At 40.9% G+C, this 27,163-nt stretch overlaps 1 protein-coding gene across 1 annotated transcript in view; it reads right to left on the bottom strand.

Moving 5' to 3' along the window:
* The window catches only part of Aff3 (ALF transcription elongation factor 3), a 577,149-nt gene that overhangs the window by 174,082 nt on the left and 375,904 nt on the right, over positions 1 to 27,163 (bottom strand). The window contains exons 8-9 of the mRNA XM_027950674.2: positions 13,143 to 13,223; positions 3,354 to 3,390 (exon numbers count right to left, since the gene is read on the bottom strand). Coding sequence (XP_027806475.2) covers positions 3,354 to 3,390; positions 13,143 to 13,223 — 118 coding nt within the window. The remainder of the gene's footprint in view (positions 1 to 3,353; positions 3,391 to 13,142; positions 13,224 to 27,163) is intronic.

The following is a 27,163-nucleotide window of genomic DNA, read 5'->3' as shown; positions in this document are numbered from 1 at the left end:
CACACTTTCTCCATGTTTCCTTTCTGTACTGTAGAACCCTTGAAGCTCCCATTTCTTCTGAATGAAGCACATTCTTTTAGCATTCCTTTTTTTGTAGGGTCTACACTTTCCCTGTTTTTGTTTGTCTGGAAACGTCATTCTATATTATTATTTGTTATTGTTTGTAATATACAGAATTTAGTTTGGTAATTATTTCCTCTCAATTGAGTGAAGTTATAAGTTCACCGTTGCTTTTTTTAAAAAAAGATACTAAAAGGTATTTTAAGTTTTCCTCCCCCTTTTTTATGTGTTTTGCAAAAATGGGTCCACATGGATTTCTTTTTATTCATCCTGCTTAATAGTCACTGCATTTCATGAAACTGTGGGCTAGTGTCTTTCAATTCTGGAAAATTTTATTCCTGCTGCTTTCCCCCTCCCTTTCTGGAATCCTAGTTAGACATTAGATTTTACCACTTCATCCTTCCTGTTGCTCAACTTCCATGTCTTGTTTTCCATACCTGTCTCTCTAGGCTGTATTCTAGGATATATATATATATATATATATATATATATATATATATATATATATATATATATAAATTTTTTTTTTTTAATTTACATTTCCATTCTGTCATTCTCTCTCTCTGATGTGCTGTTAGACCTGCCCGTGGAAATTTTAATTTCCATTATTACTTTTTCATTTCTAGAAATGCGGGCTGCTGGCACTTCTTCGAGTCTTGCTGTTTATCATATTTCTAATCTTCTCTTATATTTCTCAAAATTAAGCTAAGGCTCTTATTTCGTATTCTAGGCTTGATAATCCAAACATCTGCATTCGGTGTCTGAAAACCCCAATGTCTGAGTGAGGAATCTAATTTCGGTCTCTCTCATTTCCTCTCATGCAAAGTGTTTTTGGTCACAAATTGCTCTTTCCCAGGGGAAACTACTGATTTCTAATGCTTTTGTCCCCTTCCTTTTCTATGATCCCTAATAGCTGGATTTTAACCTTCTGGGTACCTTAACCCCTTTCCATAGTTCCCACCTGTGTTTCAGAAAAGAGCTTTCAACTTTATATTCTGGATCCCAGATTAGAGCTACTACTACCCTTTTCTTTTCTTTTTCTTTTTCTTTTTTTAATTTTTGTTGGTCACATTTTGAATTCTCAAGGGCTCATTTATTCAGTAATGACTTTTTGCATGACAGTCTCTTTGTTCTTTCTACTTAATATGAATAATCTCAGTCTTTCTGAAGACTATAAGTATAGCTGGAACTGTTTTCTTCTCCTTGTGCTAGCTAGACTTCCTCTGGGGTCACTCCTTCTACCTGGAGCTCAAGTCTATATTTTCATGTTCAAATAACAGGTTAGTAAAAACAAAGGCACCTGGTGTGAATTTCCTATCTGACTACAGTGTTTCTCTAACACCATCTTGCACTAGGGAGGGATGATTTAGGGCAAATGTGTAAGACAACAGGCTTACACATTTGTTGATTAGAAAGCAAGAGAAAAGAGGCCCAGGCTGGGAGCCCAGGGCCTTCCCCACTTCTTCACTTAGAAGCACGGCGTGCTTGCTTTGCGCATGATGAGCTTGTGTTGATTTCCCTCTTGAGAAAAGAAATGACTCTTCCGCCACTATCTATGTCTATATTCAAGGTCTGGTATTGTCTTAGAATGTGTTCTTATATATTGTTCCCAAGTAGGAATTCTAGTCACTTGTCTTTTTTTTATCACTGTTTTTTGTTCTTTGGGGCCTTTTGCAAGGAAATGAGACAGAAAGTGCTGTATGAGAATTAGCTAGGGTGGGGTGCATCACTGAAGCGGGGAAAGATGGCCCAGGGGTCCCCATGCAGCTGCCACCCACATCCATTCTACTGTGGTTTCAAGGAAATCTAGCCTGTCCCGGGGCCACCAGGGCTGTCCCTCACCACGAAGGCTTATTCCTCTTTTTTCTTTCTTTTCCTGGGTCATGACTTTCCTTGCTCAGGATTATTTTTCAGTAGGGTCCTATTTACTTTCTGTTTTCCAGACACTCGGCTAAATGTCTGGTTTGCAGAGGGCAATCTTCCCTGTTCTCAGTGCTGTTGAGGATTGATGTCCACCTTTACAGCTTTATGGTTCTTCAGTGGGGATTCCGAAGGGAAGGGGAGAAGCGCTTAAACTCAACCCGCCACCTGGACGTTGGAAAGTGCAGACACCCATCATCTATATTAATACTTAAATACTCTGTGGGATGTTTATAGAATCTTAAAATAGAAGCTTGTTAAGCATTGAGAAATTTATCTTAGAAAAACGTCTCACTGGAACCTGTGCCCCAAGCAAAGCCCGACAGAGGTTGGGGTAATTGATCCAACCTGCACATTATGGGCACGTTGTTCCCCTCTGCTGACCTTCCTCTACCTGTGCATTAAAACCTTGGAACTTTCCAACACATTTATCTGAGCATCTGTCCTTGCCAACACTTCTTCTTCTCCTATTCTTTTTTTAAAAAAATGTTTAATTTTATTTTAAATTGCATAGTAAAATCATTCTAAATAATGTGAAATTAGACATTTAAAAAAATTTTTTTAAGAAGCATATATTCTTCATTTCATGTTAGCTTAATGCACACAAACATAAATAGGCATCTACTAGCTCCGAGTGGTCTTCGTCTTCAAACATAACTCTATCACTGGCAAAGGGCGCTCACAGCTCACAAGCAGCTGGAGAAACTAACAAAGCCCTGGTTTTGCAAGGGTGCTTTTAGGACGGGAACAGAGTAGCTCCTGCATCTTTAATGCCCCCAGACAACTGTAATACCAATTAATACTGCCACAAGAGAATGAAAACAGTGCTTTACAGGATGCTCTCTTCTTTGATGACAAAGCCTACATGTTTTGTTAGCCACCAATTCAGTGAGTAACTTCCTTCCTAAATAGCGCAGCCTATTTCTGAATGAGGACATGGCATACATAACTGGCAAGTGGTGACATTCCTTCATGGATTCTGAGGTCTTTACCTTGAGGTCTTTGGATTGTTTTTTTTTTTCCAGTTCATTTTCTTTAATTTAGTCAACTCTCTATTTGCCTTTTAGTTTTTTTCCCCACCTCCATATGTACCAGTGACCAATTAACTGTTAATAAAGCATGCTATCTCCTATGATCACTCTGAAATTCAGCATTTTATGGTTTGGTCTTCCTTCTACTGAGTGTGAGCACTCAAGGTCACTCAAGGTCATTCATTTAGGCAACACGTACTTGAGCCAATGGCTGTTTCCTACTTGAATATGTTTCCTGATGACTTTCTTTTAAACCAACAGTCTGTTGCAAGCTCATCCTCTCCACCCTCCAACCCATCTTTTCCCTGTGAGTATAAAGTTAGGAAGAGAAGACTTTCTTACTTGGATTATTGTGTCCAGAGGATACAAGCTGAGAGTCCTGAAAGAAAAAGAAATATCAATTAATTTTCTTACTTTGATTTTCCAAACACTAGTTGAAAAGGAGATAGATGACTGGTCATTCAGAACCAAGTCATTGCTCCTAACTTTAGCAGCCACTATAACAAGGCCCATTTGCATAAATGTGCTTGGTAAGCCGCTCTGGGAATGCAGATCACAATCACCTTTATTCTGTAGCACTGACCTTATGTTTTGTCTATTGAGGGAAAGGTGACATAACATAAAATCAACCATTTTGAAATGAACAAACAATTCATTGGAATGTAGTACATCCCCAACGTTGTACAAGCATGACATCTATCTAGCTACAAAGTATTTCCATCTTTCTAAAATAAAATCTCATGCCCATCAAGCAAGATCTCCCCATTTCCCCTCTCCTCGGGCCCCAGCAATGAACAATTTTATCTGTGTCTATTCTATTCCAGATATTTCGTGTCAGTAGAGTCATATGACCTAGCTTCGGTCACTTAGCAGTGTTTTGGAGGTTCACTTCTTCTTGTAGTATATATCAGCGTTTCATTTCTTTTTATGGATTAATAATATATTTACACATATTTGCTTATCCATGCACCTGTTGGTGGGTACGTGGACTGTTCTCATCTGTGGCTACTTGGAACATTGCTGCTGTGACCACGCGTGTGCAGGTCCTTGCTCTAGCCCCCGTTTTCAGTCCTTCTGGGTTATGTGTGTACAAAAGGAATTTTGGGGTCATCTTATGGTAGCTCTCTGAAAATTTTTGAGGAATTGTCAAACTATTTTCCACAGTGGCAGAAACATTTTGGGTTCCTACCAGGGAAATGTAAGGGCTCTAATTTTCCTAAATCCTCATCAACATTTATTATTTTTCATTATAATAATAAAAAATAAAAACCTAGGGACTGGGGTTGTGGCTCAGCGGTAGAGCGCTCGCCTAGCATGTGCGAGGACCTGGGTTCGATCCTCAGCACCACATAAAAATAAATAAATAAAATAAAGGTATTGTGTGCAACTACAACTAAAAAATAAATATTAAAAAGAAAAACCAAAAAACCTAGCCATTCTTGAGGGTGTGAAGTGGAATTCCTCGTTGTGATTTTGACTTGTATTTACCTAAAAACTAACCACACTGAGCATCTCTTCATGTGTTTATTGCCTGTGTGTAAGTCTTCTTCTATTAAATACCCAGTGGAGTCCTTTGCCTTTGATTTAATACAGCTCTTTGCCTTTTTGAGGTTGAGTTGAAAGAGTTCTTTATATTCTGGATACTACACTCTTCACAGATATATGATTCGCCAATCTTTTCTCCCATTCTGTCAGCTTCCTTTCCCCTGTATTGATAGTATTCTTCGATGCACAAGTTTTAAATTTTGATGAAGTTTAATTTATCCAGTTTTCCTTTCATTGCTCAAGCTTTTCGGGCCATAGCTAAGAATTCCTGGCTGAATCCAAGCCACAAAGATTTAACCTTCTGTTTTCTTTTATGAAGTCTGTGGGTTTAGTTCTATATTTAGTCACTGGTCTATTATATTATTGACTTTGAGTCTCAGCCACTTCCTTTTGAAGGCACCTGTACTACCAGCATCTCTGCAGATGAGGCTGGCCCCTCTCCTGTCAGGAACATTGCTGACAAGCTGTTGTCAATCTCACAGCAGTGGGTGAAAAGATTATTACAGATATCCACTTATCTACTCTGATGTAAATCCAGTACTTTGCAGTATCTGAAGTCTAGTTACTACTCAGATAAATGGGATTAAGCCTGATTTTATTTATATTAAAGTGATATGTGAATTTTGTCTTGAGAATTCACATCCTCTTTCCTTGAAAGATCCTTATTTGATGTGAAATATAAGGGGGAGTTATAAAATGAATTGAGGTGGTAGGAATATAAAAAAAATAAGTAGCAATGCATAAAATCCAACAAAACTCCTTTATAATTCTGGCATGTGGAATGAAAATCCAGTGAAATGGAATTACTCTCCAGTATATGGCTTAACATATTTTACCAGAATTTTGCTCTATGAATACAGTTGTTAAAGGGCAGAGGTATCATTTAATGGCACTTGTGGCATATTCAATTCTAATGAATAATGTCTGTTTTAAAAAGGAATTCCACTGAAATAGTACAAATGAGCCAGTCTGGTGGGCGAGGATTTGGAGGAGAAAATTGGGAAGGGATGGGATTCCCACTCTATTAGGCAGTCTGAGTCATGTGTGGATGCCTAGTAAACCTCTTTCAGAGTTGGTAGCAATGAGCTGTTCAGCTGATGGGAAAGAACAAAGTTCAACTTTCACTCTGAGATTCTGTTTTGGAAAGAGTGACATGAAGATGAAATAGTGTCACTGAAGTGATGGCCAACGTGAAATCTGCAAAAACGACTCTGGCCCAGTTTGTAGAGGTGCTGTTATGAAGAAGAGACCCACAGGCAATTTCCCCAAGGGCACCAGTGAGTTTCCTTCCTTTCTGGTTAACTTACAGTTTATATCTGAACAGAAATTACTTTTAGTTTTCATGTTAAAAATACTTTGAGTCCCAGTGAGTTAACTCCTCTGTCCTGTCTGTAGATTTTGGCCCTTTGGAGCCATCCTGTCCTAGACGGGGAAGACTCATTTGTCACCAATGAGCAGGAACAGCAATTGAGATGGTGCCTGTGTTAAGCTCATTCTTTAAACAAACAAGAAAAAAAAAATGAAAGAAAGAATAGCAGAAAATTTCCTATGACCTTGCTCATACTAATAAGAAACAGAATTTTTTATTTCTTGAAGCATCCTAAAACTCAGGCCTTAGATGATGACTGTCGACAGACTCTTTCAGCAGAGAACCAAAGATATGCTTCCAGACAACCTGCTTCAGTATAACCACTTCCTAGAAGCTCACTCTCCATGACTTAGAAGAGCATCTACAATGGGAATTTACTCTTCTCCACCTTTAAATCTGGAAGTCCCAACACCCAGTCTCTTCTTTGGCATCCGAGAATATTAAAACTCCTTTAAAAGTGGATAGTAGGGGATAGGAAAGGTAGCAGAATACAACAGTCATTAATATGGTATTATGTAAAAATATGGATGAGTAACCGATGTGATTCTGCAACTTGTATTTGGGGTAAAAAATGGGAGTTCATAACCCACTTGAATCAAATGTATGGAAGATGATATGTCATGAGCTTTGTAATGTTTTGAACAACCAATAAAAAAAAAAGGGTGGCATTTAGTTGAGAAGTAAAATTCACACAAATCATTTTGCTGAAGGCAGAAATAACCAGGCACACTGTTTCCAAGAAAGCCCTTCAATGAAACACCATAACAGATCCCACATTCCATTCAATGGAGCCTGTCAAACTATTTGAGGCCTCATTATCTTATATACTACCCTGAAAGAAAATTGTTGCCAACTAATTGCAGCACTTCACCACTGAGCCACATCCCCGGCCCTTTTTATTTTTATTTATTTTTTTTAAATTTTGAGACAGGGTCTTGCTATGTTGCTCAGGGCCTCACTGAGTTGCTGAGGCTAACTTTGAACTTGCAATCCTCTTGCTTCAGCCTCCTGAGTTGCTGGGATTACAGGTGTGTGCCACTACACTGGGTTTGTGGTTGTTTTTTTTTTTTTAATATTTTTTTAGTTGTTGGTGGACACAATACCTTTTTATTTTATTTATGGGGTTCTGAGGATCGAACCCAGGGTCTCACACATATGCAAGACGAGTGCTGAACCGCTGAGCCCCAGCCCCAGCCCCTTGTGGTTGCTTTTGAAGCACAGTAGCAACCCAAGGAGGAAGCTGTATAATAAACTTTCCATCTCCAAACACTTTCCTTCCTACTTCCAGGTGCTCATTCTCCCTGGAGTGTATAAAGAGAAAGGCGGTAGGATGGTAGGATTCTTGTTTCTATGGTGATGCTAGAACTCCTCTGAACAAACTTTAAAAAAACCATCAGCAAGAATATTTTCAGACCGGGCCTAACCCACCGATTCAGCATCCACGGCCTGTGAAATGTCCCTGGGTTTGGACATACCCATTCTGGAGAATGGAAAACATTCTACACTTTTGAGTTCTTTATTTGCATTTCAAAACTTATGAGATTGATGCACAATGAAAGGGGAAAGGGCAAGCAAATTCATTTTCTTTTCTCTTGGTTGAAATACCTGATAATGGCAGCCAATTTAAAGGAGAAGGGCGTTCTTAGCTTTACCAAATTCAATTACTTTTGAGATTTGAAGAATGAGGCAGAAATGCCTCGTAGTGTTTGTCCAGGGAATTGTGATTCCAAATCAAGTCCTCAGAGAGTAGGAAAAAAAAATAAGCAAGTTCATTATCAATTGACTTTGCTATATATTATGTCCTTCAATACTCAGACAGAGTGAGGGAATTCTCGGAAGTATTTAGCTAATTAATTTAGTGGTACTGGTAACTCAGAATGCCTAGTAAAATCGACTTTTCCTTGTGAGATCAAATGGTTCCCTTAATCTTAATAAGGTCTTAATTTCATTGTTTATTAGTCATTTTGGAGAAAGCAACTCAAATTCCATAAGCAACTCTAGCTCAACACATTCACATTCGTTATAGTGATAATCTCAAACATTAACAGTCTAATTAATCAGTTTCAATGTCCAGCTGCCAGAATGCTCCTTTGTTGAGATAAAAGGTTAAAGGTCGTGCATCTGAGGGATGGGAATGTAGCTCACTGGTAGAGTGTGTGCCTAGCCTGTGCAAGTTCCATTCCCAGCAACCCCCATCCCCAGCAACCCCCCATCACCACCAACTAGAGGTCCACTCTCTGGGAAAGTCAAAAACAGTCTTTGGCATAGCCAGAATAAGCACCCCCAAAGATGTCTGTCCCCCATTCCAGGAACCTGCAATATGTACCTGATATGGAAAAAGGTACTTTGTAGATGTTCTGAAATAGGAGATTATTCAGGTAAACCAAATACAATATCAAGGTCTTTATAAGGAAAGCAGAGGTCTGAGTGACATGAGCCTTGAGTATGGAAGCCTCTAGAAGCTAAATAGGCAAGCAAAGGAATTCTTCCCTAGAGCCTTCAGCCTGCCGCCCCTACGCCCTGAGTTTACCTCAATGAACCCCAATTCAGATTTCTGAAAGTATGTGTTGACTTAAGTCACTAAGCGGGTGGTCACTTGTTACAGCAGAAATAGGAAGCTCACTCAGCCTTCTTTCATTTGTACACGGTAAACCATCAGTGCTTACGGCAAGCCTTCTGAAAAATGGCACTATTAAAATCATGCCATGTTCTTACGGTTTGTGAAATCACTTATTCTTTCTTCTTGGGCAAGGCGAAAAGATCTAGAGGTAAAATATCATCTCCACGCAAATCCTGGCACCCTGGAAAATGTCTTATGGAGAAGTCCTAAATAGGGCACACTTTCCACTGACATCCAGAATTCTGTGCTTTATCCCGTAGGATGGATAATAATGAATGAAAAAATAAGAAACTTCCAACTACTTTCTGTTTTTAAAATTGAAAGTTTTTACTTATACTCAGGTTTCTGTTAGATCTCTAGGAAGTATTTGTGTTGCATAGCTGAAACTTCACACTCTTTGACCAACATTTCTTTTTTTTTTTTGTACTGGGGATTGAACTCAGGAGCACCTGACCACTGAGCCACATCCCCAGCCCTATTTTGTATTTTATTTAGAGACAGGGTCTCACTGAGTTGCTTAGTGTCTTGCTTTTGAACTCGAGATCCTCCTGCCTTAGCCTCCTGAGCCGTTGGGATTACAGGCCTGAGCCACCGTGCCCAGCTTGACTAACATTTCTTACTACCCGTGCCCTCATTCCTGGCCACCACCATTCACTCTGCTTCTATGAGTTTGATTATTTTGGATGTTACATATAAGTGAGATCATGCAATATCTGTCTGTGTCTGACTCACTTCACTTATCATAAGGCCTCAAGTTATCTATCTAACTATCTCTGTCACATACACAAACGACACACACATACATGAATGATATGCAGTATGTTATATCAAAAATCTAACTATAGCTAGTGATACTATATTGTGTTCTCTTGAAATTCACTAAGAGGACACTTGCTAGGATCACAAAGGAAAAAAAGTGTAACTATGTGAGATGACAGATACGCTAATTAGCTTGTGATGATTATTTCACAACATATATAAATACCAAAACATTAAGTTATTTGCCTCTAATACATACCATTTTTATTTGTCAACTGTATCTCAATAAAGCTATAAAAATGAAATCTTTGCATTAGTGATTTAAAATCTCAATTTCACCTCAGGAGTTGTTATTGCTTCAGTATTTACATGAAAGAAAACAAAAGGAATTTTGAGAAAGTCACAACAAAGTATTTTTTGGTATGTGCTCAATTATATCAAAACTTACACCAGGGGTATATGTAAATGACAAATAAGTTTACTTGATTGTGTTGAGGGTCAGCCATTATTTGGTTCAGATTACATGCAAAGATTGTAAGGTTTCTTCATTTCATTCTAGGTGTGGCAGGATGCCATTAGAAATCCATGCTGCAGAAATTATCCAAAATTTGCCTGCGTTCAAAGAGCTAGGAGTCTGGGAACTTCAGGTGCATCCAGTTTACACTCCACCAATGAGATGCCCCATTCATTCATTAGCTGTTGTCTGCTAAGCCTGAACTGTTTGCTATCTGATTCTTCACTGAAAGGGTCTTGTCAAATTCTGTTTCCTGTTGAGATGGTGCCTCAGTGTGTGGCCCAGGCTGGTATCAAACTTGTGGGCTCAACCAATTCTCCTGTCTCAGCTTCTGCAGTAGCTGGGACTCCAGCCGTGGGCCACCCACGTCCAGCTGTCTACCTCTGACTTAAACAATAAGGTATTGGGAAAGAATTCGATAAATAGGGTGGAAAAACAGAATAGTGAATCCTGAAACAAATCCACATATTTACTAGAAATTCAACTATAGACACAGCGGGTATTTCAAAGAAGTGGGAGAAAAGTGCGCTTTCCGTATGTTGATAGTGTTATAACAATTGACTAATCTTAAAAAACCTAAAACTAGAATCCTAAGTCACACCATCCTCAATGTATTTAGGTCTAAGAACATACCACCAAAGAATGAGAATAAAAATAGAGAACATTGTTAGAATGTTGGAAAAGGGAACATCATTTTTCTCTGACATAAAAATTAAACACTTTTCTAGGATAAAAGGCACATAAATAAGGTTACAAAAATAGGTGACATTCTATATAATAGACAAGTGAATAAGATATAAGGAGTTCCTACAAATCATTTTTATGAAGTGGCAGTGGATATGAATGGGCTATTTGAAAAGGAAAAACAGTCACTGCTCAAGCTTAGAAGTAATTGGGGAAATGCAAATTAAAACAATGAGATATCAACTTTTCATCCATCATGCAGACACAATGATAAAAACCCAGATAATATTAATCATTGGCTAAGATACATAAAATGAACTCTTGAAACACAGCCAAGCGTAAATGGTTTCTGAGGGCTCCAGCGCCCTTCGAATTCCCAGGCTGGGGTGTCCTTACTGGGGACAGTCGATAGCAGCAGACAAAGAGGCATTTACAAAGTGTCTGTGGTACCAGAGTGTGTAATTAACAAACCACAGACAATCTCAAAGTCTACCAAAAGGAGCTCGATCAAATAAAACATGGCAAACCCATCTTACACAATATTTTGCTGCGGTTTAGAATTCTTTTCTTTTTTCTTTTTCTTTTGGTACTACAGATTGAATCCAGAGGCACTTTACCACAGAGCTACATCCCCAGTCCTTTTTATATTTTATCTTATTAAAAATTAATTAATTAATCAATTAATCAATTTTACAGTAGAATGCATTTTGACCTATAGCACACAAATGGAGCACAACTTATCATTCCTCTGGCTGTACCCAGCTCAGCGTCACACCACTAGTGTAACCACACATGTATATAGGGTAATAATGTCTGTCTCTTTCTACCCTCCTTCCCTTACCCACAACCCCACCCCCTCCCCGGCTCCCCTCTACACAAACCAAAGTTTGGAACTGGAGAATATCATGCTAAGTGAAATAAGCCAGTCCCCCCAAACCAAAACCTGAATGTTTTCTCTGATAAGTGGATGCCGATCCATAGTGGGGCGGGGAATAGGGAAGAATGAAGGAACTTATATTTTATTTTGAGACAGGGTCTCACTAAGTTGCCAAGGCTGGCTGGAATTTGTGATCCTCCTGCCTCAGCTTCCTGAGTACTTGGAACTATAGGCATGTGCCACCATGCCGGGCTTTTGCTGCTGTTTAGAAGGATAAAGAAATCTCTGTAGGTTCACTTGGAAAGAGCTCCAAGTGCACTTTGCCAAGGGTAATAAAACCAACTTAGACTGGAATTCACCATTGTGATAGAAGCAATGAACAATTATTTCAGCAATTCATTCTAGAAGGTTGTGATCTTGATATTTAGCAGTGATGTTTATGTATTGTGGCTATTTGTAAAAAATCAATCCTTGAATAAAAATGTTTTTATTACTCTACAATGTAAGGGTTCATATATATATATGAATATAGGTGACTAAAATGCCCAGGGACAACAACTGACACTTTATTTTTATGTGGTTATTGATGAAATTTTTTATCTTATTTATTTATTTGTATGTGGTGCTGAGAATCCAACCCAGTGCCTCATACATGGTAGGCAAGTGCTCTACCACTGAGCCACAATCCCAGCCCGCACACCAAACTCTTGAGAGTAATTCCTGGGATTTGAAATAGAATCTAACTGGGTTCTCTGGGATTTTCATATTTTGCTCTTTCCACTTGTATAATTTGATCTTAATAATAAACATATAATTATATGTCAGTTACATGATTAGAAAAAAATCAAAGAAAGCCTATTAGACTTATGTATAACTTAAATATAAATATATTTTGTGACTGATATTTTTTTGTATACTATTCCTTAAAACATACAGAAATCTTTGTTTGTTTTTTGTTTTTTTTTGTATCAAGAATTGAACCCAGAGGTTCTAACCAACTGAGGTACATTGCTAGTCCTTTTATTTTTATTTAGAGACAGGGTTTCACTAAGTTGCTTAGGCCCTTGATAAGTTGCTGAGGCTGGCTTTGAACTCATGATCCTCCTGCCTCAGCCTCCTGAGCCTTTGGGATTACAGGTATGTGCTCGACTAGAAAACATTTTGTAGCTCCTAGAAAATATTTCAAACTTTAAAAAAGATACCCAAGATACATTAAATACCACATGCCTCTAATTCTAAGATATTCATTTTAAGATAAAATCAATTTAATAACAGATTTTGAAGGAAAAAAACAACCCCAGGATATATAATCACATTGAATGCATAAAATGTAAGATGCATTTCAACATCACAAATGTTCTTAGATCATGTTGACAGTTATAATAATCACAGTTTGAAGGATACAAAAGTATAGGTAATTGAGATAGCAAGCTCAATTCTCCCCCTTTGAAGAATAAATAAGTTCTTTTTTTTTAAAAAAAAATATTTTTAGCAGTAGATGGATAGTAATGACTTTTATTTATTAATTTATTTTTATGTGGTGCTGAGAATGGAACCCAGGGCCTCACACATGCTAGGCAAGTGCTCTGCCACTGAGCCACAATCCTCGCCTTACAAATATGTCCCTGGAGATTGCTCAAGATTAGATTAACGTGCTTTGGGCAGGAATATTTACGTGGGAGAAGCCCATGAAGGGTCAACCGATGGTCCACCTCGCATGTCTGCATGAGCACAGCGTATTCCCGAGTGATGCAAGAGCTCACCTTATTTGGAAATGGAAATTTGCTTGGTTCCACTTTGCCGGGTGCTTGAACAGCAGACAGTGGTGGAAGCCAGGTCATCTCCTAAAGGGGATAAAGACAAAGAGCATTGAAGGTGAGATCAGCAGCACGTGCAGAGGCTCCGCAAGCCAGCCTCATCAGGCAGTGAAATGACAGGGGTGAATAAAGGGTTGAGAGGGTTTATTATTTTTTAAAGATGGAAAACCCACATTTAGGATCCGCTTTCATAATTTGACCAATTCTTGTTTCCATGTCTATCTCCAGGCTCCCTCTATGCCTAAAAAAGAAAAGCCCATCCTATTTTCTCTTGGTGTGAGCCCCCAAGTAAAGGGACAACCCAGTTCTATGGGAGATGCTGTACAGACTTGGACCCGAATCCACACAATTCACAGGAAGTTTCTGAAGGAAAGCACACATCAATTTTAACTTTAGGGGTCTTTAGTAGGGGAGTTATTATTAGAGATAAAGCTCCCAATAAGTTCCGCATGTCACTTTGGTGTCTATAACAAGGTCATCCATGGAGAAGTGGAAACAACAAATCCCATGCATGCAGTAGGGAATGGTGTCACTCTATCAGCCAGTATCGAGCGCCATTTGAGTCCCAGATGCAGTATCTGCAATGTGCCTTTTGTGCTCCCCTGTCACTAGCTCTGAGCGAGGGAGGGAGGGGTTGTCTTATTCATTTCCAGTATTCTCCTTCATCTCCTGGAAGACAGTTGCCATCAATAACTGATCACAGGACTCAACTGACTTGGGTCGGCCAGGAAGTCCACGTGGGGCTTACAAACAGGGACTGAGCCAAGCAATCAGAGAAGCTGCAGGGCATTCCTTTATAAGGAGAGTAAAACCTGCCGTCTCCTGAGCGGAGGACATGATGTCCTCACCTCCCTTTGGTAGGTGGGTGGGGAGTGGGAAAGGATTCACTTGGGACATGAAAGGACAGTCCTGTGCCTTCTTTCTCCCTGAAGTCCCTCTCCCCAGAAGCTCAGAAGGGCAGAACCACACAGAGAGCAGAGGGAAGGTGAGCGAGTTCCAAGCTGCTCTGGGAGGATCTACAGACCCTACGCCCTCTCTTCCTGGTCATGGCACCAGCTACAGCCAACAGGGGGGGCTAAACACATACGCTTTGCAGGTGTCCCTTCTCTGGTCTTGGTCACCAAGGTTTTCCCTGGAAAGCAAAGGAGGATCCAGTGACCATTTTTGTCCCCCTCTCTTCCCGTCTCTTGCTCTCCCAGTATCTGCCAGTGCCTCATGTCCCCTTGGAGGGATTTTGCAGGGTGGCCATGTTTGTACCCAGAGTGGAATCAGACTTTGTCCATGGAATCAACGAGCTAGTCATCCTCAGGGAGGGGCTGGCCTTGTAGAGGAGGAGGTCAGATTTCACTGGGATTGCTGCTACCCAAATAAGAAAGATATTTACCCCCCTAACCTGTCCTTCCTGCAGTGTGGCTCTCTCCTGGTGCCATCTCTCCTCTTCAACAATGTTTCTGTTTCTTGTCTTTTACTGAAATTGTTGCTTAGGATATATATGTGTTTGCTCCAAGTGGACTCGAATCTTTTGTAGAGGAGATTAGTCATCAATTACAAATGTTGATTTACAAATTACCACTTGAACTGATTTTTCCTTTCCTCTCTGTGGACTGTCTGATGTGTCCCTGAGGCCATCCCACTCACAGCCAGCCGCTCCGTAGCTTCCTTTGCAATCATTCTTTGGCTGACACAATTTAGACTGTGTGATCCTCTGGGGCCAGAATTGATAAACACTAAGTAATTACTCACGATTAAACAGTAGCCTTGCAGATACAACCCAAGTATGTCCATGTTAACTTTGCACAAATTATTTTATGATTCCATCTGTGTATCAACATGCCTCATATCTAGTCATCTTATGTTTGACTGCTATTAAAAAAAATCACAAAAAGACAAACTGCTCTTTTATTGTGTTCTGTAGCTACTCAGAAATAAGTGGGATAGAAAGCTCACAAAAATAGTAGTACTTTCAAAAGGACACTTCCTAGGCCTTCTTACAATTCTTTACACTTTCAGGTTGAAATTTGTTTAATATATACTCTTTATATAAAAGGGAAATAGCAGACCAGCTTTAAGAGTACACTAAGCTGTGATCCATGATGGTAGAAATGATGTCCTCCTGGTCTTTGTATCTTAATCCATCCCTGACCACCAGCTCTGCCCCTGAAGGAACATTCACTGAAGGTTAACTGTGGGCAGGCACAGTGCTTGTGCCTTGCATACATGAGATGCTCAACTAAGGCACCATCTATTGAGTTTGAAAGTTAGGATATCGTCCTTGGTTATGGTCATAACTAATACTTATTCTACAGCCCTAGTTATGCTTATAATCTTTCCATTTCTTCCTTCCTTCTTCTACTCTCTCCCATCCATTCATCCATCCTCATAAACAAATGCCACAGGAGGGAGATGCTACTTTTGTTTCGCTTGCTGTCCTCCTGAAAATACCCCTTCTCCTTTGAGACTCTGATCATGAGCTTCTTTATTCATTAAAGATGAACTTCATCTCTCTCCCTGCTCATCCCACCCTTTAAACCAGTCTAAGGGTACCCTCCTGCACCCCTTCCTTTGCTCACGACCTTCAAAAGATTTACCTATTGACTTTTAAGGGCAAACTTGTAGAAACCCCCAAGCATTTCATGCCACCTTCTCAAACTGTTCTTCTATCTCCGCTCCACCTCAATTTTTTACAGCCCTGACCTTTGGATTTTTGTCTTCAAGAGCCAGAATCTGGGTTCTTCCCAGTGTAACCTGAGCTGGCTCATTTGATGGCCTCTCCAATTCCTATTTATCTAGATCATCCAGGAATCTGGCACTGAATTGATCCTGAAGTCCCATGTCCAATACTGACCACCTAACTGACCTCTTTGCTGGCTTTCCCAAGACCCTCCAGCGTGGTGGGAATCACTCGTAGGCCTAGTCCACACTCCCCCAAGTCTCTAGCTTGGGATCAAGCCCTCATCTGGCTCCTCTGCTCAGGAAGGCTGCTGTGCACTGTGGTGGTCACATGGATTTGTGACATTGACTTCCCAAGGAGGCTCTCTGTGTGGCTAGGTAATCCTTGTATTTGCTCACCATCTGTCCTTTCTTCCAAGTTCCTAGACAATATTCCTACATTTTGTGATCCTCCTTGAGCCTCACTTTGATTCTTGTTCTCTCACTACAGGTGCCCTTGCCTCTTATATTATTGAAAAAGAAATAAAACAAAACGGATATTCAGAAGTTTCAGTATTCCCCAAGGACAGATCTGTTGGCATTCATGGTATTCATTCGCCACCCCCTTCCTTCCCTCTGACCTGACTAAGGAGGGACCAGTCCCAGGCAGTCCCAGGTGATCCCCACCCATGGCCTCCATCTTGTCTGTTCCTCTGTCCTGAGATCTGGTTCCCTCGACACCCCACTGATTTTCTTCTAACTTCAACCTTTCTTCTCCACTGGCTTCTTCCCCGTGAATGACACCCGGAGGCCTCAGCCCTTCCTGATCCTGTATCCCTCCTCTAACTACCCTTTATTTCTCCATTTCATGTTAATAGCCAACTTTCTCAAAGTGTACCAAGGACTTAGAGGCTCCTTTTTCTAAAAACATCACCTCTTGACTTGACCCTGTAAATGTCCAATGGATAAAAAAGCCAGATAAAGCACTTGGCATCTCTGCTTCCATTTTGCACCTGTCTCCTTTGTTCTTAGTCACCTTGGATTCTAGGAACAACAGGTCTGAGTGATATGCATCTTGTGAAGAGGTGAAATAATCCCCCAGGTGACAGTGACTTTCTTGTCCCAGACAAGGCCTGGCTGAACAATCCTGAGATAGTCATCCACAGAACAGTTGGACCAAGACCACTTGCCTCTGTATATTTCTGGTCCCCTTGGTCTATATAGACCAGGAAGCTCACATTAGCACCCCCAGAGACAGGCTGCAAACGCTTGTCCCTTTGTTTTTCTGACATACATATACATATATACGGTTTTTCACCATTACTTTTCCTTTTGTTTTTTGGGGTAGGTGGCTGGACCTGATTGGTTGGGATCTTCAGAATTCCTGGGCCTAGGTCTCTGGTAACAAAAGAACGTTTTCTATCTGTTGTTTTGATACCTGCATAGATTCTTTCCCCTTTCCTTCCTTCCTTCCTTCCTTCCTTCCTTCCTTCTTTCCTTCCTTCCTCCATCCATCCCTTCCTTCCTTTCTTCCTTCCTTCTTTCCCTCCCTCCCTCCTTCCTTCCTTTCTGTCTTTTCTGACTTATTATGTAAAAAAATGTTTTGCTGTAAATTATGCACATAATTTGTCTATAACGTTGTGTGTATAAAGTTTAAGAATAATGAAATGGATACCCGTGAATTTACGGCCCACCTTCACATGATTAAGACCTTCTCATCCATTTTTCAAAGGAACCGGCTCTGAGGGAGGTCCTCCTGATTGCCAAGTCCTTGAGATCCCCTGAATGCTCCGGAAATGTCTATCCCAGCTCCTGTGATGTCAAGTCTCCTCGCATCCCCACCTCTGGGCTTTCTCCCCCACCCCACCCTTTCTTTCCTGCGCAGTCTTCTCCCTCACTGTTTGAATGTTTTGTGTCCAGCCTCTTTCCTGCTCCCTTTCCTTTTCCTGGTGATCTTGAATACCACTGTGGCTTTAGAAATCATTTAGCATGTGTGTGATGCTCAAGTATATCCAGCTCCACTGCCCACCCAGGGGCCTACTAAACCCCTCAACCCAGGTATTCTTTAATCGGTTCAAACTCTAGAGCTTTAAAACAGAACACTAATCCCCCCCCCCACCCCACCAAATTTCCTCTTCTTGTATTGTATTGTCCTGGTTAATGGCACCAATGTCTATTAACTCTTCCAGTCAGAATCCTTGCAGTCCCCCTAGACTCCTTCCCCTTTGTCACTCCTTCCCCCAGGAGTAATAGTTCATATTGATTAAGTGCCTAGAATATAAAATGTTTTACACAATTTATTTAACATCAGTTCCTAATGACCCTAAAGGTAGACTTATTATTTCCTCACTTAAGAGGTGAAGAAACCAAGTCCCTAAGAGGTTAAGTGCTTGGCTGCAGCTGAGACCTCCCTTGCTCTAGTCAAGGCCTGGTTCTCGCCTCACTCTGCTCCTCAGCCCGGGTTCCCTGAATTTGCTGCACTTAGCAGTCAGCAGCCTCTCCAGTCCACGGGGCCGATCATTTGTCAGATCCCCAGTCCCACTCCTCCTTTTCTATGAAGCCTTCAATGGCCAAACCAAGGTTTGATTCAATGTTCCTTTGTGCCACCTTTTCCCCATACAGACCTTTATCAGGGTACTTGTCCCCTAACCTGTGAGGAACTGGGCACTGCAACATTTGTTTGGCTGCCCCAGCACCTAATATAGAGCCAGGGACAGGGTGTGCTCAGGATATTTTTGAATGAATGACAAAATGAAGAGCGTTTCTGCACCGTCTCTTAGCTTTCCTTCCTTCTTTTATCCAAAGGACCACCCGAACCACACCACCATCATTTTTAACCCGATTAGGCTTCCTGATTCGTTCTTTCTTCTATTATCAGTCCACCCTCCACACCACCCCACCTACAGAGTTTTCCTAGCATGCAGATCTAACCTAAAAACTTTAGGCTCCCAAGTCTTCAAATGCCAGCATCACACACTGAACAATAAAGATGAGACGATGAAGACGGCCAAGATGCCTCTCCTGCTGTGCTATCCAGGGTTCTCCCAGGCACACTGTTTCCTTACGCCCAGGCTTTAAAGTCATAATTACTAGTATTTCCATATTAGCCGTGAGGAAGTTAAAACTCAAAAAGATTAACTTATTTTTCCAAGCTCACGCCATTTATAAATGCCACCGTGGAGGTGTGACCCTGTATCTCCTTCCTCCCCGTCCAGTGGTTGTTTTTGACTGTATTGCATCTGCTCCCAAAGGTCTCGCGGTCCTATGTGAGACCCACGTTAAAGTCCCCCTTTTCAGCCTCATGCCACTTCATTGCTCTAGGAACACTCAGCGATGAGAAAAGCCACCTTCCCTGCTTTGTGCCTGCTGTCCTCCGTCGATGGGTGCCCTCCCGCCATCTGCTTCCGGACTTCTCACCACCCGTTAAGGCCCATCTCAGACATCATTTGTGCCTCGAGGACTTTGCTAAATCCCTTTTTATTCCAATTTGGTATAACAGTTCCTCTGATAGGATTCTCTAGAGCAATGATTTCTCCTCAGGCGATAACTCCTATGTTCCATTTAGAGCTACAGCTTGGTAAGAACACACCTCACCTGCACCCCATCACTTCCTCCTCCTCCGAGGATCTTCCATCCGTGATGAATAAAACTCAAACTTAGGAGACCTAATAATCTCTTTCAAGAGCATTCAGCTTTATTAAATATAATTCCCAAACAGGAATCCTAATAATCTCTTTCAAGAGCATTCAGAAATACTGAACATAATCACCTGAAGAAGGCCTATAAATCTCTTCAAGAGGGATAGTGTCTGCTTATTATCGTGTTGACTGGACCATCTTACGCAGTAAGTGCTCCATGTAAACTTGTTGAATGGACCTGAACATCCACATTTCAATGCAAACTTATTTGTTAATATTGCTTTGATTGTAGCAAAGCATTTCTATGTCATTTTTGCATTTAATGACTCTTTCTAAATACATGAATGAGTAGTAAAGGCCATAAATTTCCTTAAAACATTTAGGTCTATAGGAATTAAAAAAAATAAGAATTATTTTTATGGATTATTATTAGTGTATTTGTAATATAATGCAAGTTTGAAATACATTACATAATGTACTTGCAAAATAAAATTTATAATATGCAGTGGCTTTATAGGATTGTTTATCCATTATGTTAAAATTTCCCATTAGGGGTTGCATGGAAAAATTAATAGCAAATGGATATGTCCATTTCCTTTTTCTGTCACTTACTGCCTCATGGAGCTTAGGTAAGTTATATGCTCAGTAAATTGCAGTGATTTCAAGCTTTGGACTTTAAAGTCAATCAGATCTTAGCTTATGGTATCTTGCAATGAGAGGAAATGTGGATGCTAGGGGACCATGGTTCAATTGTGAAGACAAAGTGAGATAATACATGTAAAGAAAATAGCATAGTTTTGAAGCATGCATAAAAGACAGCATCAATTAATATCAAGCCGAGTTTCAGAATTCTTGTCTCCAAAGTTAGAAATCTAGTTTCTTAGTTATTGGGAGTCTAAAATGAGAGAATATATGGGACAGTGTTTTTTTTTTTTTTTTTTTTTTAAATAACAGAATAAGATCATGCAAATGCAATCTGTAATTTATCCGTAATTATTAATACAAACTATATATTACTAGAGAAGAAAATTATTTAAAGAGTTATGATTCTTAGGGATGATTTGTATTTTATATTGGTCCTTGAGTTTTTCATGGGAACACATCTCTGACAAAGTAATAAAAGTCACTGGGATAATAAGAGCTGATAAAACGTACTTCATTTGTATGTTATTTTTGGTGATGATTTAAAATATAAGCAAAGGTAGACTTTATCATTCTTATTTAATATCCCTTATCTTGCTTCAAATGATTTTCTTCATAGAGAAAGAACGCCATTTCATTGCAAGGAGTGACCCCTCCCCACGGTATCCACTGCCTCTGTTCCCTGACCTCATTGCCTTCACCCTCCCTTCATCACTGCTTTGCTTCTATTTACAGTTATCCCCCTTATCCACAGGGGACACATCCCAAGACCCTGAAACCATGGATGATATGGAGCCATATATACACTCTGTTTTTTTCCCATGTATACATACCCATGATAAACTTTCACCTTTTCACTTAAAGAAAGCATTTTACAGCTTTTCTTTGGCTTATCCAAATTGCCAACATCACTACTGGAAATTTTAAAGTAAAATCAGGGTTATCTGAACAAGCATTAGGATACTTTGATAGTCAATATTATAACTGAGAGGGTTACCAAGCGACTTAACGGGAAAGTAGTGTATACAGCATGGATACATTGGACAAAAAGTTGATCCAGGTGCTGATAGGATGGAGTAAGATTCTATTATGCTGCTCAGATGGCATGCAATATATAACATATGGATTGCTTATTTCTGAATTTTTCGATTTAATACTTTCAGACTGTGAACCATGCAAAGAAAACCACAGAAATGCAGAATGAGCATACCACCTGTGGGGCATCCTTAAACTTCCTGGACTACATGTAAGAAGGAAGAGAGAGATAATGTCTTAAGCCACTTACTCAAAAGTCTAGAAAACTGCCTTGTAACTTATAAACTCCCCTGCTATTTCTTTAATCCATCTACCTTTCTTCCTTTTTGATCTTGTCCCTCAAGATTAAGGTCACACTTTATTTTCCCAGCATGGAGGCCCTCAGGTTTGAGTCTAGGTTCCTAAATCTTTTAGATACTTCAACAGATGGGATTAAGAACCAACCTATCTGTCTTAAGTCAGTCTCACCAGTCCCAACTCCCTAGACACATGTCTAGTTACTCAAAGGATCATAATGCAGGGTCACTTGTTAGTCTTTGGATAGACCTTTAATGTCAAGCCTCTTTATAGTAAATATACCACTTTTCTTTCAAAATGAAGGAATTAATGGTTAAATGATAAGGTAACAGTCTATTGTATTTCACTGATTGTTTCTCTGTGTTCTATACGTCAATTGTCAGAAGGACATGGGGCACGTAGGCCAGTTTCCATTTTCGTGTCTACTGTAGGGCAAGAAGCCCATCTTCCCAAGGATCCAAGCTCTGATACACAGTAGACTTCTACATGTTCACTGCACACCCCCTCTTCCCACCCTGGAGCTGCCCATGAGTTCTGGTGTTACTGCATCGGCCTATTTTAGGATACATGGTAGAGGCCCAGGGCATTCCACCACTGAGCAGCGTGGTCTGTTATTAAGGGAGGCAAGGAACAGAAATCGATTTTTAGACTGCAGCCTAATCTTCAAGAGCTCAAAATGTGCATCTGTGAAGATCTGCAAAGTATATTCAGTTTGCAAAGAGATTAAACTAGAAAACATTTAAACAACATCTTCTAGTGTATTCTAGTTTCCATGGTCCTGGTCCAATTGTTCAAGACGCTCTGTCCCACGGTGCCATCAAGGAATGTCCTAGAGATTCTGCCTGTTGCTTTTCAGTACCCTCTTCTCCCCAGCCGGACAGTGGACTTCCTGTCCTCTCCAGCATTTCCTGTCACATTGCTCTGCGCTCACCCTCCTCTCCATTCCTTCTCACCCTGGCCTCTCGTGAAGGTGACCAGCGTTCTTCCCTGGGCCCCCACTTCTGATTCGATGGGTGCTACTCACTTGGCAATTACATATTACTGGTTTCCTGAGCTTTCTTTTCATGTGCTATTAATATCAGATTATCATTTAAAAAAATCCTTTCAGAGTATAACCACTTCAAGGGAAGGGCACCTGTCTCTCTTACAATTTTCCCAAGGCCAGGCATCATAGACTAAAGAATTGGAATTCATTTAACCTCTCCAGAACTCTCTCTCCACCCGTAAAATGGCACAACAATACATCACACTGTCCTACCAAGCACACACAACTGTTGCTTGGATCAGGAGAGACTAAATAATTTTTGCTTTCGGTCAATCCCTCACCTGGCGAATGACCACAGTGAGCTCCAGAATTCTTTGTTCTCAGGAACATATTCTTTTCTAAATAAGCCGTGGGATTAATTCTGCCACTTGGGAATAAAAATGTCATGGGCTGAAGCTGGTGTTTAACTGTGGCGGTGGTGGCTGCAGATCAGAGAGGGATTTTGTATCCAGATTCCATACCAGAATAATGGCTCAGCTTTTCAGTTCTTTCACACAGATTATCTGTGTGAAGACACTCTTATCAGATAAGGGCCACCACTGACAGAAGGTGGTGATGTTTATTACCCTGCAAGTCCTGCAAGTGCCAGCAGCTCACAGGAGCCAAGGGCCTGGACCCTGGGGACTGAGCATGAGCTGTGGATTGACAGCACAGGAGAGGTGCTCTCTGCAGGCCATGTCCTGACCGCCAGTCGACATTGGCCTTCACACACAGACTCCAGGGTCCGACCTGCAGGCTGGGCAGACCACTCAAAACAAGGAAGGCAGAGCCCACGCCTCTGAGCTGGCTTCTCATCCACAGAGATTCAAAACATCCTCACTCTACTGCTCTACTAGAAGATCCTAGAGTTTGTAAAATAATCAATAAATACAGAGCAATACCAGGACTTTTGAACCTATCCCTGTCCCTGCCCTCAGTAAGGCTGACCATCAAGAGATCCATGGAATCGGCTTGAGAAGCAGCATTCGATTCAGGTTCCACAGACCCGCCAGTGCAAATAACAGCAACACCACTCACGGAAAGCTTTTAGAAAAATAGTACCAGCTGGGGGAAAAAAGTAACTTAAAAAAAAAAAAAAAAAAAAAAAAAAACAAAGTTGTGAGTGATTCAGCCAGGGATACCAAAAAGCAAGTCACCAGTTTGATTTTGTAAAAACACGGTTAGCGGAAGTCATAGTGAAATCTTGTTTCTCGAAACTGAAAATTCAGAAATAAGGTCAATTTGAGTCAAAATTAGTCTAGGAGGGGGATTCCCAGGGGCTATAGAGCTGTCCTTTGGCATCCACAGCAGATAGGTGCCAGGACTCCCAACACGGACGTTCAGGTCCCTTATGTCAAATGGTGCAGTATTAGAAGCTGTGCATGTCCCCCTGTATCTCTGGACCACTTTTAATATCCAACACAGTGTAAACGCTATGCAAATCGTTATACGCTGTATTTGCTTAAGAAACCACATCCAGAAAAATGTCTGTGCACATTCAGTACAGATACAATCTTTTTTCCTGAATAGTTTTGATCTGTGGTGGGTGGATCTGCGGATGGAGACCACAGGAATGGAGGACCAACTCTGTACCTACTGGCTTCATCCATATCCCCCCAGACGGACTCATGGATGGGATCTGGGAACTTACTGCTGTGACCTGCCACCTACAAGGTTAATCATCAAGGGATAAAATGGGGCAAAGATGAATGAAACCTGTTTGAGAAGCAGCAGTTTCCACAGACTGGCAGACACAAAACACAAAGGCCTCCGACTGTGTACCCTGGGGGAGCTGGAGCGGCCCATCAAACACGCTCACTGGTTTCTAAGATTTCTACTGGCCGAAAAGCAGAGGTCACATGGCATCTTCACGTGATCACATTGTAAAACGTGGTGCTCATCACCAGTGCATCAAGCCCGTGTCACTGGAGACTCTCTCCCCACCTTGACGTGAACTGTTCCTGGAAACTCTGGACTCTCCACCGAGAGGGCAAGAGCCCGAGGGCAGCCAAGCACAGCCCTCGCCTTTCCACTTTTATCCTCACACTAGACCCCTGCAGTTTGGACCTTGCAGAAGGTTCCTGTCTTAGCTGCATTTCTGTTGCTTCCCACCTTTCTTTGGGGCAAGGGGGAAGATGGGCGGGACTCTTCTCACTCTCTTGTCCCTCTGTATTAAGTGCACTCTCTTCAATGTGCTTGGAAACTTCTGGAATAAAACCCATACGTGTCTAAAACTTCCCTCTAGATTCTCCTGGCTTTCCATGTTCATTTATTCTTGTGTTTAAGATATACTGGGATGTCCGTGCTTCAATTTGGGTATTGTTCTTGGAACTAGCATTCGGTCAAAATGCTCAAGCAGAACCATTTGTACTGGGTTCTTGAATCCTGAAGAAGACAGATTGGCTGCAGGGTCCACAGCTGCAGAAGCAGAGAGAGACTTGTCAACTCCAGGTGACTATAACGTCACCATGGAGTCCTGCTGCGACGCACACCCTGCTAGTGTCTGGAGCTCTCAGAAATCTTGGGTTCCTGATAAGAAGTAGGAATTGGCCCAATTTTAACTTAATTTTTTTTTTAATTAAAAGAATAAAGCATTTGCAAAGCATTAAGAGGATTTCCCATATTTCTGAATCTGGGCTGGTGGGGCCCTGTGTCATTTCTTGGATTAAATTACATTAACTCCAGGTTTGTAAGAACTGAGCCAACTTTCTGACCAACTCCAGGAAAGGTCACATTATTAATTGTGCCACCTTCTGACTCATATGATACCTTGTAGTTGTAACATAAACACCCAGGAATTAGCCTTCCTCATAGGCCCAGATATCATAATTAATCTTTGAACTAGCCATGGTTTGCAGTCATCAAATTGCTATTTCATATGCATCTGAAGGAAAAGACAGCCATACTTGGAAGGGACAGGAAGACCAGCCAGAGTAGAGGAGAGGAGGGTGATAATTACATTTTTGGCCATGATTTTCATGTAACCTATCCCTGAACCCTTCTGCAGACAATCTGGAAATATGCATCTGACAAAACCCTCACATCAACATCACAGGAACACAATAGTACAACAGAATGGACCTCATTTATTACTGGCTCCACCAAAAACCAGCAGAAAGACCTGGGGCAAATTTATTTTTCTGATTATCAGTGTTCTTATCTGTGAAGTGGTATTAACAACCGTATTTTTCGGATTATTGAGAAGTATATAAAAGTATCTAGCATGCCCAGCACATAGTAAGTGCTCAATAAATAGTAGTTATTGCTCAAATACTACTTTTATAATTACTATTGACAGCTTTGGCTTGAAGTTCATGAAGAGAGGAAATAGAAAAGACATTTATGAGTTTGTTTTTTAATCTATTTTACTCAGTTAATTATTTAATATTTAACTGGTTAATTATTCATAGTCAAATAGCAGGCATAATAAAAGTGTGCTTATTAAACAATAATTCTCTTCCCTAAGTCCCCATGCCACTGAAGCCCATGTACACAGAGGGGAGAGTGCTGTCTCAGTGCTCCATATTTTTTTTTTAAAAGGGACAGTTATGAGGAATCAGGCGACATGCTCTTTCTAAAAAGCTGGTTTGGGGTTCTAAAGAGTTTAGAAGCAATGTCTCCACACCTCTGGACTGCAATGGACCACAGAGTGTGCAGGATGGCCAGAGTGCTGGCCTACGGTGAGTGGAGGAGGCCTCCTGCAAGCTATTACACTATGCTGGCAGGGCCCAGGCAGGAAGCAGAGCAAGGTGCACAGCCCAGACAAAAAGTAAACCTGAGTCCCTAGGGCCAGGATGAAAGTCACTGGGCTGGGGGAACTTCTTGTCCACCAGAGGAAGGTCAGGCCAATCCTGCAGAAGGCAGCACCCTTCCCTTCCGAATGTTTCCCACAGAGTTCCTTTGTGCAGGTTTGTCTATAGAAGACGCCCTCCTCTGCAGGGAGAGTACAATTAAGACCCTCACAGGTGTCTAAAACAGGATGGTACCCTCGCCTAGATGTTCTATATTTATTCCTACACAGATATCCACAGATTTAATGCCATTTCTATCTTAATGAAGTACTTAGCACACACAGTGGCCATTACTTTTGTAGTTGGATGGGCATTGACTTTTTTCATTCTTTGCATTTTCATAAAAAAGACTTGTTCTTACTGTAGATCTTAGCAATCTCAGAAAATGATTTTTTCTTTCCATATTAAATTGAGTGCTTTTATCTTTTTGCTTAAAGGAAACACTTATGGCTCCTCCTCGGTGTAATCTAATCTATGAGAGGTGACTGATAAATCATGGGCTATTATTACGATATTACTGCAACGCAAGCACTGTGATGTCATGACGGTAGATATGATAATCAAGATGGCTTCTAAGGGCTAATGGGCAGGTAGCATAGACAGCGTGGATCCGCTGGACTAAGGGATAATTCGTGTAGGTGGCACACAGCGGTACAGGAAGTTTCATCATATTGCTCAGGGCAGTGCACAATTTACAACCGATGCAATTGCTTATTTCTGGAGTTTTCCATTTAATATTTTTGGACCTCAGTTTACTGTGGGTAACTGAAGCAGTGGAAAGAAAACTACAGATATGGGGGTGGCTACTGCAATAACTTTACACAAAATTTCTTCTCAGTTGGAGAGGTGATTTAAGAATCACTGAACAGCAAGCATTGCTCCCATCCAGGG

Source organism: Marmota flaviventris, chromosome 14 (assembly GCF_047511675.1).
Source record: "Marmota flaviventris isolate mMarFla1 chromosome 14, mMarFla1.hap1, whole genome shotgun sequence".
Taxonomy (NCBI): Eukaryota; Metazoa; Chordata; class Mammalia; order Rodentia; family Sciuridae; genus Marmota; species Marmota flaviventris.
The sequence above is the reverse complement of the archived record's forward strand: the minus strand, read 5'-3'. Positions and strand labels throughout refer to the sequence as shown.